The sequence below is a fragment of the Amphiprion ocellaris genome, chromosome 3 (assembly GCF_022539595.1).
Source record: "Amphiprion ocellaris isolate individual 3 ecotype Okinawa chromosome 3, ASM2253959v1, whole genome shotgun sequence".
Classification (NCBI taxonomy): Eukaryota; Metazoa; Chordata; class Actinopteri; family Pomacentridae; genus Amphiprion; species Amphiprion ocellaris.
Window position 1 is genome coordinate 15,759,109 of NC_072768.1, and position 17,262 is coordinate 15,776,370.

Below are 17,262 nucleotides of genomic sequence, written 5' to 3' on the forward strand. Positions count from 1 at the left end.
TAATTGCCCATAAAATAATCAATTAATGAGCGGACAGTAACAAAATCTCACTGCGTCATATTTTAGGACCATTGTATCTCCGTTCTTTTATTTTCTTTATCTTAAAAGTGCCTCTAAAAGTTATCTTCTTTATAGACTAATGTACAATTATTTTTGTAAAATAATCTTTCAGCCTATTAGTTTCTAAGAAGGCACAAAATCAACTTATTCTGTCTGAATACCAAAGACCCAACTCTGTATATTTGCCCTAACTCTGTGCCTATTTTATCTGATAGCAGTTAAGATCTGTAATGCACAAAAACATAACGCTGAAAGTTTTCATCACTTCTTAATTGTAAATGTGGCTGTTTATACACCAGACGTTTTTAGGTTTGTGCAAGGACATTAACAAAAATGTAACTGTGTGCAAATGATCTTCGTTCCTGACTTTGAGAAAAATGTAAACATCTCACTCTAATGCTTTAATGCAACTGTGCACAACAAAAAAAAAAACAAAAACAAATGTGCTGTTCAGTTGATGACAAAGTTCTCAAAATAGTCAGGTGTTTTTAAAGGACAATTATTAGATAATGTGGTGAGCACACAGACACTCTTTGGCCAGTGACTATATTAGACCACCTTAAAATGCAGCTTTCTTCAAATGACAAGATACCACAGATGACAAGATAAAAGATCAGAATGAGCTGTTGGCATAGTGGAGACAGGCTCTGGAATGTGCAGCATTTGTTGTCTAAGAAATCATTTCAGACAGAATGGTACACGGAATCGACAACACACAATCTGCCACATGACCACAGACCACGTGCCACCACCCAAGCCCAGGATTGTTCCATTAATCCATCTTTTGCGATCATCTACACAGACTGTTGATGAAGTTGTTGATGTGCACAACTACAGAATATCTGCTCAAACTGTGAGGGATCACCTGCAGGAAGCTGGTTTGCAATCTCATCACCCACACCAGAGGCTTGATTTAACAGCAAAACGGTGTCATAATCAACTCCAGTTGGCAACAAGTCACGTTTCCTGGACACTAGCAAGATGGAGGACATTCCGTTTCACTGATGAATCCTTTTCTCAGCTCTACAGATAAGATGGGAGACATTGCGTTTGACGTCGTGCAGGGGAAGGTGATATGAATGTCGAAGTCACCAGAGAGCAGACCATAGAGACAGTTGAGTGACGGTATGGGCAGGGATGTGTCATGAACAAAGAACACGTATCCATTTTATGGATGTCCATCACAACGATTTTGAGATGAAATCCTCACACCAGTGAATGTCCCATTTATTGTCTGCCAGCGTTTGATGTTCCATCAAGAAAAAGCGCAGTCTCATATAAGAGGAATACGCGCTGCTCTTCTTTAGCAGCTGAAAATGTTTAAGTCCTACCATAACCTGCATGATGTCTCCAGACACATCACTTATCCATCTGTTGAATGGTGTGAAAGGACAACATGATCATATTGTCCAAAATGTCTGCCAACTTCAACAATTCCTTCAAGATGAGTCGGACAACATTCCATAAGCAGCATCACATATATAACAAAAGAGAGAAAAGCAGATAATCAGTTTAAGAAGCTGTAACCAGTATTTTTAAGCCATACTAGTGCTACGTCTCTGGGGATGGCAATGTCAGTCTGTCTGGTGGTCGGCAGCATGTCCAGGTAGAGTCTGGATTTTCAGAAAATGATCTTAATTGCTTGGGTGATTCTCTGACTTCTCATCTACACCCCCAACAGATCAAGGTTTTTACTTATCCAGAGAAATATCTCAACATTTTCTGGATGGATGAATTCTAATGACTAGTGATTCGTTCCGTTTTCATCGAGCTGACATCCTGCCATGCGAATGCTTGATAAACAACTTAAATGATGTACTGATTGTCAGAACTGTTGCAGATTAATTTTCTATTGAATTCTTATTGTCTAATAATTTGTACTTTATGCGGCATTAAAGAGACACGTCACACAGCTGTGACAAAACCTGATCAGTTGGACAAAATAGTCACTTGGAAGGTGACAGAGCACAGACCTATCTGGGATGTGTGTTGTCTACATTAGCAGCTATTGTATGTAATCCAGGGCAGCAGCTACACTCTGAGCATTAGTGTGGATTAGTATGACACGGCAGTTGTGTCCCCAGATTCTCTAGAGCTTTGTCTGAGTCTTAGGTGATTTTTGTCCTTTCGGCTATTCTGTTGTTCAGCTGTCAGAGCAAAGTGCAAATTCTATCAGCAGGAGTTTATTCAATCCAGCTCTCTCTCGCCTGGAACCTGTGGACCAAGAAAATGGAATGATTTTCCCCCCTTTCACAGTGTTCACACACCATCCAATTAGAGCTCCAAAACACAAGGGAGAGAGCAATAGGCTGGCAGAGATGTGTGCAGTATAAAAGGACAAAAGAGGAACAGTAATGCGACAGGTTATAGAATATAGTTGGAAAAGGAAGGAGACAAAAGAGGAGCAGAATGTGCTCTCTTTGAATACCGTCATACTTGCTGGTGTCAAGAATTCACTGAATGCATTGTTCATTTGATTTTATATAAAACTATTGCTCTCTTCAACCAGAATTACTGCTGAGTTCACTTGAAATTAAAATGTGTTTTTTTATTTTGTGCAGAAATGAATGCAAAACAATATCTGACCACCTCTACTGGAGCCATATATGGAACAACATGAGCATAATGCATATATCAGGGTATGTGTATGATAAGAACAGAAAATATCTATATTCTGATAAAAGCATATATATATGTTTGAGGTCACTTACAAACAGTGTCTCTGTTACATTGTCAGTCAGTGATATCTATGGATATTAGTGTAAAAAAAATTCAGGTTGGGCTATAATCTGCATGTGTAAACATAAGTACAACTAGATGGATGCTAAGAAGTACTATTTTGTTGTGTAATTCATCAGGATGTTCATGTTTGCTCGTGTTTTTAAATAGCAGATCCTGTATCAGATTCTGGAGCCTCTTGCCAGAATTTAAAGATGGTCCGTGATTGGCTTTTAGAATTAGACTGTTCTTTCAGGTGCAAGAGGAATGATTGATAAAGCAACTTCAGCCCAGCTAATTTATAATTTATATTATATATCCACTTTGTTATCTATAGCTCAAGTAACAAATGTCTGACATAGATGAAAATTAGACCCTGACTAATATGTTTATAGACTAATGTACCAATATTATTAGCTGATATTGGCCTACCACAGGTATGTTCTTATCAGCATATGGTGCCCAGTGGGGGCCGGACATTATATTGAATATAAGGCAATAAAAAGATTTATTTATAAATGGTGTCATCTCTTAATTAGTCTGTCAGAGCGCAGATTCCATTGTTTACAATCCTCTCAACACTCTCTGCAGCACATGTAGCAGAGACGTATCACAGCTGAGCAGACGGTGCTCAAAACAGTGCCTTCATCATAAGCCTCTAGTTTAGTTTGTGACATTTTCAAAAATGTATAGCAATGACCCCAAAATTTTCCCTTTCCATATAACTCAAATATGTTATATGTATTTATATAAAGAATATTGGCTGAATTTGAATCAGAATTTTTTGCTGTCTAAAAATCTGTATTGGCGCCAAACCCAAAAATTAAATATTGCTCAATACTGAAAACGGCTGCTTTAAAAGAAGGTAACAGGACGCATTCACCTGCAACTGGTAGGTATGTTGGAAAACAAACAGTAATGTGAAGAACAGGTGAATTGTAGGGTTGAGTGTTTTTCCTCTTTGCTTGTAATCTGCACTTCAGACAGATCTCCACCAGCATCCTGCTTGCTGCATCAGCAGCTCTCTCCTGAATGAAGGTTAACCTCAGTGAGCAGACATGATAGGTGTTGGTCCTTCCCACACAGCTGTGATGGGGAGGACCAACACCTTGCTCTCCCTGCAGTCGATTTTATATCACTGGGTGGCTGAGTTTCTACTTGAGTGATGGAAAGTGACAAGATAACCATTCACTGCTCTTTGCTGGCCTCGTAACAGGTCGAACGAAAGTGAACTATCGACAGATGTTTTTTTTTGGCTGAGTGTTTGGCTGTCCATCACTTTTGTAGCGGAGTTGTCAAAAATCTCCGTTCTCAGCAGCAGGATTATGATTTATGTTATTATGCGTTTCAGGTAATCTTAGAAATGCACAAAGCACTGACTTGTCTCTATAACCACTGTGGTGTTGCTTTTCATTTTTTGCTATTTACATCTTTATTGAATTTTCCAAGGCGAGAGCTGGTGTAGCATCAGAAAAACTTCCACATCACTTAAAATAGATGAAAAATAAGTAGCACCCACAGAAGTGAGAAATTTAATCTGCGATAAAGGAAAAGAAAACATGCTCGGCACAAAGGATTTTTCATTTGCTAAAATAAACAGGCTCTCTGTCAGTCTTTATATAGGTCAAAAAACAAACAAACCAGGCGAGGGTCCATCTTCCAAACTACTTTTTAATCTATTAAGCATACACTCACAGGATGCAATCTCCACTCTTCCCAATCAATCTTACCCTTTCTTTAAAACCCACAGCTTTAGCTGGTTGACAAGTCCAAGGGCTTCTGTGTTAGCATTGCGTTTTAAACCAGCAATCACAATTATTGACCATGCACACACACAAGTACATTTCCAGGAAAACAAGCCACCACAGAATCCAAGCAGACTGTAGGACATACAGTCATGGACGAAATTATTGGCACCCCTGGATTTTTTTCCAGAAAATACACCATTTCTCCCAGAAATTGTTGCAATTACAAATGTTTTTGGTATACACGTGTTTATTTCCTTGATGTGCATTGGAAAAACATGAAAAAGCAGAAGAAAATAGCCAAAATTGACATAGTTTTACACAAAACTCAATATTTGGTTACACACCCTTTGGAAGAAATAACTGAAACCAATCGCTTCCTATAACCATCAACAAGCTTCTTACAACTCTCAAATGGAATTTTGGACCGCTTTTCTTTTGCAAACTGCTCCAGGTCTCTTGCAACAGTAATTTTGAGATCTCTCCATAGGTGTTCAATGGGATTTAGATCCAGACTCATTGCTGACTACTTCAGAACTCTCCAGCGCTTTGTCTCCAACCATTTCTTGGTGCTATTTGAAGTATGTTTTGGTTCATTGTCCTGCTGGAACACCCAAGACCTCTGACACAGACCCAGCTTTCTGACACTAGGCCCTACATTGCGGCCCAAAATATTTTGATAGTCTCCAGATTTCCTGATTTCTTGCACACCTTCATTGACACCCAGTGCCAGAGGCAGCAAAAAGACCCCAAAACATCTTTGAACCTCCACCATGTTTGACTGTAGGTACTGTGTTCTTTTCTTTGTAGGCCTCAAACTCCAGTCTGGCTTTTTTATGTCTGTTTATCAGCAGTAGGGTTCTCCTCAGTCTCCTGCCATAGCGCTTCTTCTCATTCAGATGATGACGTATGAACCCAGCTGACCCTTTTGCACCCTGAGTCTGCAGGACTGACTGAATTTGTGTGGAAATTGACCGAGAATGTTTATCCACCATTCCAACTATCCTACGTTGCATTCTTTCATCAATTTTTCTCTTTCGTCCCATCCAGGGAAATTAGCCACAGTTCCATGAGTTATAAATTTCTTGATTACATTACGCTCAGTGGACAAAGAAACTTCAAGATCTCTGGAGATGATCTTGTAACCTTGAAATTGTTCCTATTTTTCCACAATTTTGCTCCTTAAGTCCTCAGACACTTCTCATCTCTTATTTCTCTTCTCCATGCTTGGTGCGGCACACATAGCCACACAACACAAAGGTTGAGTCCACTTTTATACATTCTAACTGGCTTCAGGTGTGATTTCTACATTGCCAGCACCTGCTACCTGCCACAGGTGAGTTTAAACGAGCATCAAGTGTTTGAAATAAAATGATTTACCCACAGTCTTAAAAGGGTCCCAATAATTTTGTCCGGCCCATTTTTTGAGTTTTGTGTAAAATTATGTCAATTTTGGCCTTTTTCTTCTGCTTTTTTGTGTTTTTCCAATGCACATCAAAGAAATAAGCACATGTATACCAAAAACATTTGTAATTGCAACAATTTCTGGGAGAAATGGGTATTTTCTGGAAAAATTCCAGGGGTGCCAATACTTTTGTCCATGACTGTAAGTGGCAAAAAGGACCCTTTTGTTGTTCACCCCTTTGCTACAAACTTCCTCTTCACCACTACTGACATCCCAGGGAGCCTACAAAAATCTTCAGCTGTTTTCAAATGTGATAGCAAAAGGGAGCTGCTGGTGAGGGCTGAGAAGGAGGGAAATAAAGGTCCACTTATCTGCCTCACCTGCAGCCTTTTTTGTGGTGTCAGTGCCTTCCTTCTACTTTGTCACAGTATCTAGCACAGTGAGTTAGGAGAAGTGACAAATGGACACGCTACGGTTCTTGAAGTAATGGCTAATATACTGACATTAAAATGAAGACAGCTACCGTCTGCACTGCACACATCTTGTACAGCAATAACAGTGACCCGTCTTAAAAAATAGTCATGTATCCATAAGAAAATGCCAATTAGACATGACTGTCAGACACAAACATTTTGCGCTTACAAAAACATTGAGAGTCTGCTGTCTCTCGGCAAATTACTAAAACTAATTGCCCCTAATTAGAAAGCCTTGATTAAGGTGCAGCTTCTGATTTAGGAGGAAGCCAGCAGTGATGTTCCCTGTCTTTGTTTCTCGTCATTCTAATTGTTCATTTTAGTATTCATTCCATCTTTAGTGTTCCTGTCAAGGGACTTCATGCATAAATGCAAGTCATTTGTCCAAAAATAAGCTTCTCCTGGATGGCTTACTGTGTGAATTTCAGCTCAAGGACCTCAAATGAATTAGATGATTACTTCACTTTGGCTGTACTTAAATCCTCAATATAAGATTCTTTTTAAAAAAATTGCTTTTACATACTTTAAAATCTAACTTGCCACAGCTGGGATTAATCATTGCTTGTCTCCACATCTTAATATGTTCTCTAGTGATGCACACTGAGGTGGCATCTTAGTAATATTTTTACATTTTTTAATACTTTATTAATAAAGTCAGCAGAGCAGCCATTAAAAGTCAGATATGAGAACTGATGTGTGTGTTCTTACTGCACTTCCCTGCATCCACACAGCAGCATTCATAAGTAAGACAACTCTATACTTCTAGATTGTGAGATCTGCCTCCTCTGGCAGAGACACATTGTTTTAATTTATAAAACGGCGACAAGATTTGAAAAATGCTCTTAATTTCCAACCGCAATTACGATATTCTTTATTTTTCCATTTAAACTTGCACTAGCGTTCAGGCAGGAGCACGTCAGACACAACTTCTCATTTCCCCCCAAAATCCCATAAAGTATTAAACTTCGACCATTTTGGAGAGGCCTGCTGCCGATATGCTATAATTAGATTCCCATGCTTGAAAGGCTTGCAGGGTGTTGATCATTGTTATTTCATGAGGCATGCAAAGCTACAACTCTCATTCCTTCAGACTGGCCACTTTCTACAAGCAACCAAGGATGGCTTTAAACATGAAAATAACAACTTTCCCTGCCTATTAATCATCTGAGGAATGGTCTTGTTTTGTTCACTTACAGCAGAGTGAAAGAACAATTGTTTCCTGCTATCTTTTATGCAGCTAAAACATGGTGTACTGCCCTAACCTTAAGATGCTGTACCATCAGTTCTATCTTTGTGTTGACCTTCATAATCACAGTATCTTTTACAAAGAGGCATGGAGATGGGGGATGCTTATGTCATGGGGAAAACGCATCATATCTCGCTGAGGAAAAATGGAGTGATGGCACCCTCTGGCTGTAGCAAAGTGTGCGGCATCATAAAATTATTGGCATATGATTAGCAATTTTGTTTTCATAATTTCTTAAAGCCTGTCAAAACCACTTAGCCAGAGAACTTGAGTAAATCTTACACGTCATTTCATCACCAGAAGTTTTGTGAAAACACACATCTGCCTTGGAGATCTTTTATCCAGTTAAAACCTTATGAAGATGTGTTCTTTCATTTTTATTTCCTTTGAGATCGTTTTGCATCTCCAAGAGAAGAGCCCAGGTTCCAATGGGTTTAACATTCAATTAAAAACTTTAACGTTGCTCTCATTAAGCCCAAAAATGAATAATTGTGTTTCAGCACAATTGCTTCGTGGGAGGCTTTGTTTTGATGTAGCAAGTCCAGCAGAAACAGAAGAATAAAACACACTTTGACTGTGTTGTTACCTGAAAACATCAGGCTTTACTGGTTGGACATTAGGATCAGTGGATATCAAGAGCTTTTTAAAGCTTGATATAAAAATCTTCCTGCTTCACCGTCTCATTCAAGGACGCACACTTGTTCATGTGACAAACTGATAACAGTACAAAGCAAGGGACAGAAAAGGGCAAAACATGTTAACATATATTCAAACACAAAGCCAAACATCCCCATAATTCATGGTTACAGTTTATGAAAAGAACCAAACACTGTGATGAGAAGCTTAAAAAATTATTTATAATATGATACAAAGATATTTTGTGCAAGAGGTTGTTGGGGCTGTGAGACCTGTACATTATGAACAAAGCACTTAAAATTCATCAGCAACCTGAAAGCAGAGCATGGCTGCAGGGCCATGATTGTGCCAAACGGCAAAACTACGAGGATACTAGGTGTATTATACAAATGGTTTCCACAAGTATACAATGGCTGTATAGGATTAGATTACATATTTATATAAAGTGCAGGAGAAATAAACACTTGCAGTGAAACTCTGAAGTGCTTTGTGACTGAGTGTAAACCCACCACCACATGCTGAAAGCCTCCTCATCCTATGGCCTGGTGGTTGGGCAAAAACAATCTAAAGACTTGGCAGGAGAGTATCACAAACTGTTGGCCATAGTTCAGCGGAAGATATATACTGTAATACAAAATGTATGAAAGGGTTACCAATCTGTGCAATATATCGGATCTTACAAATATCAACTGTTGTGAAAAAGTTATCCAAAATTCCCCTTTTTACAGTTATAAATACAGACTTGTTTGCTGCTCCGTCTACGCTGAAGCATAGCACCACAGGCTCTCTTTTTTTTTCCACCACTGAATATGAAATAACCTGAAATAAATGAGAGGATCATTCTTATTTCAGGGGAATAAGACGTCTTTGACATGAAAGATATAAGAAAATATATGCACTGTTAGTGACTAGATTACATGGTTTGTATATACTTTATAATTCTGGTTTGTCACTATAATGTTTCAAGGTTATAAAAGCGAGTGAATTCAGCATCACAGTTGAGTCTCAAGAATACAGGAGAGCAAAGAGGCATCAAGCGGTCCATTAGACTCTGTCCAGCACCTCTCCATGCTCAAACACCAGCAGCTGGGGATTCTGGGGGATTATCTAGGTCTGCTGGGAACCCTATAGAATGAGAACAAGACTACATTAGGGTGGTCACCTGTTTACAATCAGACAGAAAAAAAACATGCAATGTCAATGTAGAATTTATAAGTTGTCATTGATTGGAGCCTTACTGAGTTGGTTCTTTTACGTTTCCAACAGTCTGGATTGAGTCTTTTCTGCTCCTCAGCCAGAGCCTTGGCCTCCATGGTGTACATCCTCCTCTCCTCACTCTTCATCTTCTTCCACTTGTCACCCAGAATGACACTAATGGCTCTGGAGTAAAAGGTAAGAGACAGACAGAGACGTAAGTTTTAAGATTTTTGACCTGATACAATCTGTCTTTGACTTCCTTCACCATTTGATCCATTTCCTTTTTGTCTTGGGAATATACAGAAATATAGCCTTACATATATTTAAACTAAAGCTCTGTGAAGAAATGACAAAGAAAAACAACATTTAGAATATAATGGTCCAGGAACAGGAAACTGCACTTAAGGTTTGATAGATTGTACCTGGCATCACTCCTGCTTTGCAACAGCTTAGGTTGGTAAGCCGAGTGAAAAGAAAATAAAGTTCAGGAGGGAAATCTTCTACCCTACATGCTGACAGATGACTGGGTTAACAAAATTGTCTACATCTTGTTTAAAGATGAGTGCATTGTTCTTGGGCTCTGAAATCTAGGTTCTTAAAGAAGGAGAGCATTTGTCCTTCAGGTTTGCTACCACTCCAGGAATTAGACTTGGTAACCCACTAGTGTAAGAGTCCCTTCTCTATCAATACATTTTTAATATAATAGCAGTGCTGAAAGCATGGCCCAAAGAATCCCAATGTACATTTTTTTCTTGGTTACACTGTTTCTTTCTCCTTGCCCTTGGGCTTTCAGAGGTTTGTGAGGAATTCTCTTTGTTAGAAACTACAAAGCTTCACATAATGTGTCATGGACTTTTAATACATACTCTGGGTCTGACAGCTCTAGCCTGAACCACTCAGTAACTTTCAGCACAAACAGTCCTTCATAGTCTTCACACTTAAAAACTACTTTTGTACTTGGCAGATTTCCAGATAAATAGTAAACGTCCTTAAATTTCTTAACGTCCTTTCACAAGAGTAAATGGATCAAATAAAGAGAGTTGTTTGCTATATTGTGCTATTGTATAAATTGTCATTCATGTTTTCCTCAACTGCTGAGATAGGGGCTGTGAATTGGAAGCTAACTTCAGTGGCATGCACCATTAGCATTTTTACAGATGAGGCTGTGACATTGATTATTGAATGGTATGTACAATTCAAAACAAAAAGGGGATTTAGATTAGTCCTGCATTTAACAGTGTCTCTTCATTACATAAAATACCATACAGTACAGTGTAAAAAAAATTACGCTACAAAATTAATCATAGTTGATGCAAGTGTTCAACAGTTCCACTGTGGGTACCACTATGCTGGACACTTTTGCACACTGCTGCCCTTTATATTCTCCGAAGTAACGTGTTTCTTTCATTTCCTTTGTGACAGAAACTGATGAGGAGCTCCACACAAAGATTAATAGCGCTGGAGCAGCATCTCTAGGTAACTTTATATTTTAGAATGTCATTCTACCAATTTTCATGCAATTGCTAAGTTCACATTCACTCATTCATATACAGTGACAATCAATGTAGGGAAAAGGTTACCTTGTAATCGCTTTGTGCGATGTGTGTTACTGAAAAGGCCTATTCCAGCTAACTTAGGGTGAAGGCAGTGTACAGGTCACCAGTCTATGACAGACACACTTACACCTACAGACAATTTAGAATCACTAGTTAACCTCAGCAAGAGGAAACTCCACACAGAAAGATCCCAGGCATGGATGCCAACCTGGGATCTTCTGTTGCCTTCTAGCTGTGAGGGAACAGTGCTAACCATCGAGTCACTGTGCCGCCCCTCGAAAGTGCAATAAAAAGAAAAAAAGTAATCATTTAAATATTTGGCAGCATCACCTTCACAGCTGCCTCTATGCAATCACATACTGATTCAATGATATGGCTCTGTGGAGGACATAACATCTGTTGTAGGACTTCTTGTTCTTTCTGTCACTGATGACAGTTCTTTATGTCTGAATTTTTGAGTCTGTTTTCATGCTGCAGAATACAGTCGGAGCCAATCAGACACCTCCCTGATAATACTGTGTGATGGATAAGAATTTACACCTCTAAAGTGCAGTGAACTTTCGCACATTATTGCTTATTTTAAAGGAGAACTCTACAGAGAAGAATGTGTTAGCCTTAGGTCATGATTCCCAAATGACAAAACAGCTTTATGTCATGACCCTTGTGTCAAAAGGTCTAAGAAAATAATTCCTTAAAAAGATAGGGCACCTGAACATTGTACAAAACTGTTATCCTATTCTGTTTACAGTCTGGCAACTCCCTGCTCAATATTTATCTACTACACACATCAGAGGCAAGACATCCAATCCACTCTGAGGGCTAAACATGGGGCAACTGTGTGAAACACATGGCAAATATGACTGACTCTTAAGATGTTATAGAGACATTCACTATTAGACCATTTGACTCATTCACTCATTGACTTTTGCGCACCTGTTGTCCTTCCCAGGATACATCTGCGTGTACTCGACTCTGTATTTCTTGGCAAAGAGCATGAAGGCATTCATTGGCCGCTTGCATTTTGTAGGCGTGGCACCACTGGCTGTCCCTGAGTTGTGACTCCGGTTTGATTTGCTACTGGAGGATTGTGGGGAGCACGAGCGCTCGAGTTTATCACAGTCTGGACTGACAGCACCACCGCTGGACAGGGAGGCCCTCCGCTGACGAGCCATGCTGCTGAGAACATACACTGCTGAGGAGTCTAGTGGGGTGAAGTCATAGCTGCAGGAGACAGGATGGAAAAGTGGGGCGGTAATATTAGATGTCTTTATTCTGTCATATTTATATAATACAATTAACTTTTTTCTTGTATGTAAATGGGCTATTTGGTACCAAACGTACCTAGAATTACTGTGCATGTAAAATATTGTGACTGTGTTTTTACAAAATTAATACCCTATTTAGTTATCTTTGTTTCATTTAAACTTATTTATATACAATGGAAAGATTTTCACTTCTCCTGTGCAGCATAATTTTGCTCTGTAAACTAATACTTGGGTTAAGAATACGCTGTGTCCATAAGCATACCCATAAGCAAAACAGGAGATATAAAGGATATATACTGTATGTTAGTTAAAGATGTGCATAGTAACAATGTATAGATATTTAATATATTTTCTAGACAGACAGGAATAACAAGTTCTTTCTTCCAATCAACCCACTGCACCCCCATCCTCTAATCCCCTGTTATGAGTCAAGCCAATGCACAAAAAATACTAAACGGAAACAAAAGAACTTCCATTACAACAACACAATGCATTCCTTCCAGCCCCACCCCCCTGCTGCCTAGGGATCACATGACCATTATAGACATAAATCAAAAACTGTGAGACACACAGGAATTCAATAATTATGCTAAGAGTGTACCTTCTGAAAGTGTCAAAGACGACTGAGTCATCACAGTTAATGGCATCTGGGTGGTTTGGTGGCAGACACACATCTCCCAGCTGCATCTCATAACAAGGGATCCCATGATGCACCACAGTAAGGCTTGGATAAAAGGAAGACCACCCTAAAAGACAGATGGTACATTATGGATTAGTTTGGTCCTAAGGCTGTTCATTTAAACACAAAACTAGATGAAATTTTGCTTTGCCCCCTTGCTACCAAAGCTTTAATGTCTGCTCTTCCTCAAACAACACTAAAACATAAACCTAAAGTCTATTTACATGAGTATATTTGTGTACAGACAGGTATGAAAAGGTGTTATTGTACCTTTATTTTTGACAAAAAATGGATGATCCAGTCGGCATTCAGCAGTTAGAAGGCTTTCATCCGGTGAGCCCGGGTCAAAAGTCAGCTTAAGAACTGCCTGGCCAAAAGATAGCGTCTCTTCGTGACTCACCAACTTCAGTCCATTTAAACCATATCTCTGTGAATAAAGGAAAAAGCTAATTAAACAAGTTTGTATTCAACAGCAAGATGAGCAAACTGTGGAATTGGTATAGAAACAAACTAGTGTCCGGTCGCCTGAAAACTCAGTTTCTGTATATGTCATGAGACCACCAGTGCAAATCAGTGAAACAAATCATTTAAAAACATCTTACTATTTTTGTTGTAATTTACTTGGCCACCAGTGGATGGCACTCAAGTCACATCTAATACATGGAGTTGTATATTTTACATTAACTATGGATCCTGTATGTTCCAAATTTTAGAAGACAAACATGTTTTCATAAACCTCTCTCTTGTCAGTCAAATATATGGCTGTCCTTCGTTTTAAGGTAGGAGCTGGTGTAATGAGTACTTCAGAAACTCAGTTACTGAATTACTGTACTGTCAGACTGTCACCACCTTGTGGCCAATCCAAGCCATTGTAATGTAGTGTATATTATATGCACACAAACACAGAATCTTTTCTTTGTCTTGTCAGATTAGTATGAATTATTTTAAGACATGCTCAGGCAATTATTGGTTGCCTTACTTTGAGAGAGGATGAGGACGGCATCATGGTTTCATCATCTGAGTCATCATCTGAATCCCCAAGTTCATCAGCTTCCTGCCACTCCACATTCGGACCTCTATGGAAGCGCAGGCGAGTTCCTGAATATCAGCACAACAATGTAACAGCATGGATAAGCAGACCTGTGTTGATACTGGTAAGAGAATGCTAGTAAATGGATGCAATACTGCTGTTTGGACACCAGAGGTAAGATGTGCTTTTCAAGTGTTTCTGAACTCATGTTCATTCTAGCTGCAAAAACACTTAAAAAGCAGTTCCTGCCCATCTAAAAGACTTTCGATTGAGTAGTAGATTACACAGTTAGTATTTTTTCTGTCAGTAAAAATCAGCAATTCAATTCAGATATATGACTGAAGAGTCAGACGTACCAGTAATTCTAAAACTGTGTGTTTCTCAAGTGATCATATGCATTGATGCTTAAACATCACGGAAGTAAAAGACTTAAAGTAAAAACATTAATGAATGATGTGAGTATTTTTTATTGAGGAGTACATGTTTACACTAGACTGTGTGCCATAATGCTGCAAGACATAAATCTCAAAATAACTGTTTCAACATATCCTTCAAAAAGTTTTTTGTGCGTGCGTGCCCGTGTGTCTGTACGCACACTGGTGGATGCTTATGTACATGAGTGTGTATGTATGCACCTTTTAGGAAGCAATGCCAGGCTGTGGAGGGCCAAGAGTGAGACCAGGCCATGTCTTCATCATCAGAAAATGAAGAGGACATTGAGAACACTCCAGACTCCGATTCACTGCTGGCCTGTTATAAACAATAATGAAAAAAATGTTATAACGACATTAGTAAAATAATCAGCATGTTATACAGAATTTACCAGGACAAAATAACTAGGCCTACAGGAATGGGTGATTCTTAGGTTTTCAGAGGCTGAGGTTTGAAGTGAAAGGTTACCCTGACACGCCTGCGCTCCCTGAGATGGCCTCTGGACGGGTTGGGTGCGCTACTGGCTAACGGGGGCCGGGCGTAGGAATGTAAACTATTACTGTTGCCAAAGATGTGAACTGGAGATGATCTGAAAATAATGACAATGTTATAAATATGAGTGGTTCCTTTGTTACTTGTATATCAAGTATAGTTAGAGTAGTGATACATTTATCAGACATGAACAGAATGTTATTGTGAGCACATACATATTTTGGAATCGATATTTTAAAATACACAGTTTAATGTAATCATATAAAAAAAATGTAGACAGCCAGTTTAGCCCGATCATAATGATGTAAGCACAATGAGCTTTTCATTAACTGCTAAATCAACACAATTTTTGGGGCTATTTCACAACACATTTTCTAAGTTGTGTCTCTCACTTGCCAAGCCTGCTTTGTGAAATACCCCCAGGTGTACTGGTCTGTGCTTCTGCTTTCACGTGTGTCAGTTTTGTCTTTGTATTTATATTCATTACACTCCGCTGATTTTTAAGTTGCCATGGATTTGCACAAACCTCTTGTGAGGGGCATCCTTTACCAGAGGGCTCTGAGGACTGGTGGCAATGTTGGCCAGCTCAGCGAGCCAGTTGGTGCTTGGGGAGCAGCTGAGCTCCTGGTGAGACACAGCTCCAACCTGAAATATCCCCGGAGACCTCTGATCCTCCTCCACCTCCTGCAGCTCCGGCATGTCATCTGGGAAGAGATTGCAATAATACTCATATTAAATATCTAAAAATCTCAGATTGCTTAACTGTAGGTTGCTAATTCTTGCAGATCTCACCGTAATCCATGTGGCAACCAGGTGAGGAAGGCAGGTCCTCATTACACTTCAGTGGATCAAAGGACTCGTCCATTCTCACAATGCTCTGCTGTTTCCTCTATTTTTCTCTAAACAGGCTGCAGTTCAGCTTACTCAGCTTCCATCAGCAAACTCTGACACATCAGCTGGTTTAGGCAAAACAAAAAGTCAAAATTAGAGCTTTACAGTGTCATTTCAGTTAGAATTATACAGTAACCACTTTTGATTAATGATGATGAAGTCTGTTTAATCATATACATACGTAGTATAGTGGTTTGTGGATTTTTGACAATAATATGTATTATTAAGACACTGCAAAATGATCAATGAAGAGAAGTAACAACAATGTAATACACTTAAGCTGTCAAAGGTTACTAAACACGGCAAATAAAAATACCCCAAAAAGCATGCATTCATTGAATTTCACGTAAGACATCAATATGATGGAAAATGCGGGCAGGCTTTAGGGAATCCTTTGTCTCTGAATCGACACCGTAAACCTCTGTGACTAGTCATGTGACTCGTGCGTGGAGGCCTTGTTTATAAACTTAAAAGGGCTTGGCGCATGCGTACCAGAGCTCATTCATTCATAACTGCGCAGTAAAAGTGATAAATAGCAGAAATCCGTCTTGAAAAGTGGCCAACGAAAGCTGGAAAACACGAAGTTCGGAAAAATATGTGAAAGAATATCAATGACGGAATTAAATACTTTACGCTTATTTGTTTTTTTTAAGTTGTCTTTGGCGAATTGCAATGAAAGAAAAATCGCTACAAACATAAAAGAAGCTGCTAAGAGCAAATAATCAGATTAGAAGACAAAACTAACGGTCATTTTAGTTCTGACAAACCATCCGTCGTCGCTGCACGTCCAGACAAACCGTGGCTTTGACTTCGCCAACGCGGATGCAACCGCGACATATCGTCAATAAAACGCTTCAAAAGTGTAATTTCGTGTAAAAAGACGGTTTGAAGTGCAGGCTTAGTCTTTCCCCACTCCTCAACAGCAGCAGCAGAACCGTCCGCTCAGACCCAGAGGCTGTCGGGTCTAACACTGTAAACAAAAGAATGTCAACAAGTTGAGGCATGACGCAACCTCTCTCCCCCGTTCAAAATGAATGACACCAAAACCTATGGAAGCCTTTCAACGACACACTCACATTAATGTAAGCATGCTTTTACCCATTTGAAGACTTGTTTTAATACACAAAACTGCTGTCGAGTGGGTTTGTTATCACCAAAACAACGAGCGTCACAGCGAAAAAAACATTGTCGAGCTAAACCTGCCAGTCGACGTCAAATTAACGCGTGACAACCTCGCTAAAACACAAGAACAGAATTGCAAAGACACGGATCACACGACGATTAGGTTAAAAAATACTTTGAACCATTATTTTTTTCGAAAAAAGAAGTCAACTTCCCACTTACCAGTCCTGTCGCCATCGAGAAACTCTGTGGCATTCACTCGAGGGGTGGGAATGAATGTTTCCAGAGGAAGCTTCCTATTGGTGGATGAGTACG

At 39.3% G+C, this 17,262-nt stretch overlaps 1 protein-coding gene across 2 annotated transcripts; it reads right to left on the reverse strand.

Moving 5' to 3' along the window:
- Window positions 1-8,234: 8,234 nt before the first annotated feature.
- On the reverse strand, window positions 8,235-17,233 carry hbp1 (HMG-box transcription factor 1). Of its 2 annotated transcripts, none has more exons than XM_023279358.3 (11): window positions 17,170-17,233; window positions 15,727-15,890; window positions 15,461-15,638; window positions 14,911-15,031; window positions 14,646-14,760; window positions 13,960-14,078; window positions 13,251-13,407; window positions 12,903-13,047; window positions 11,970-12,257; window positions 9,522-9,663; window positions 8,235-9,408 (listed from the first exon to the last, which is right to left on the reverse strand). In XM_023279358.3, the coding sequence occupies exons 2-11, from the start codon at window positions 15,797-15,799 to the stop codon at window positions 9,391-9,393; spliced, it is 1,356 nt and encodes a 451-aa protein (XP_023135126.2). In that variant the 5' UTR covers window positions 15,800-15,890; window positions 17,170-17,233; the 3' UTR covers window positions 8,235-9,390. The 2 variants fall into 2 exon arrangements, with proteins under 2 accessions (XP_023135126.2, XP_023135127.2); XM_023279359.3 differs by lacking the exon at window positions 17,170-17,233 and adding an exon at window positions 16,571-16,764.
- Between the last annotated feature and the right edge of the window lie 29 nt (window positions 17,234-17,262).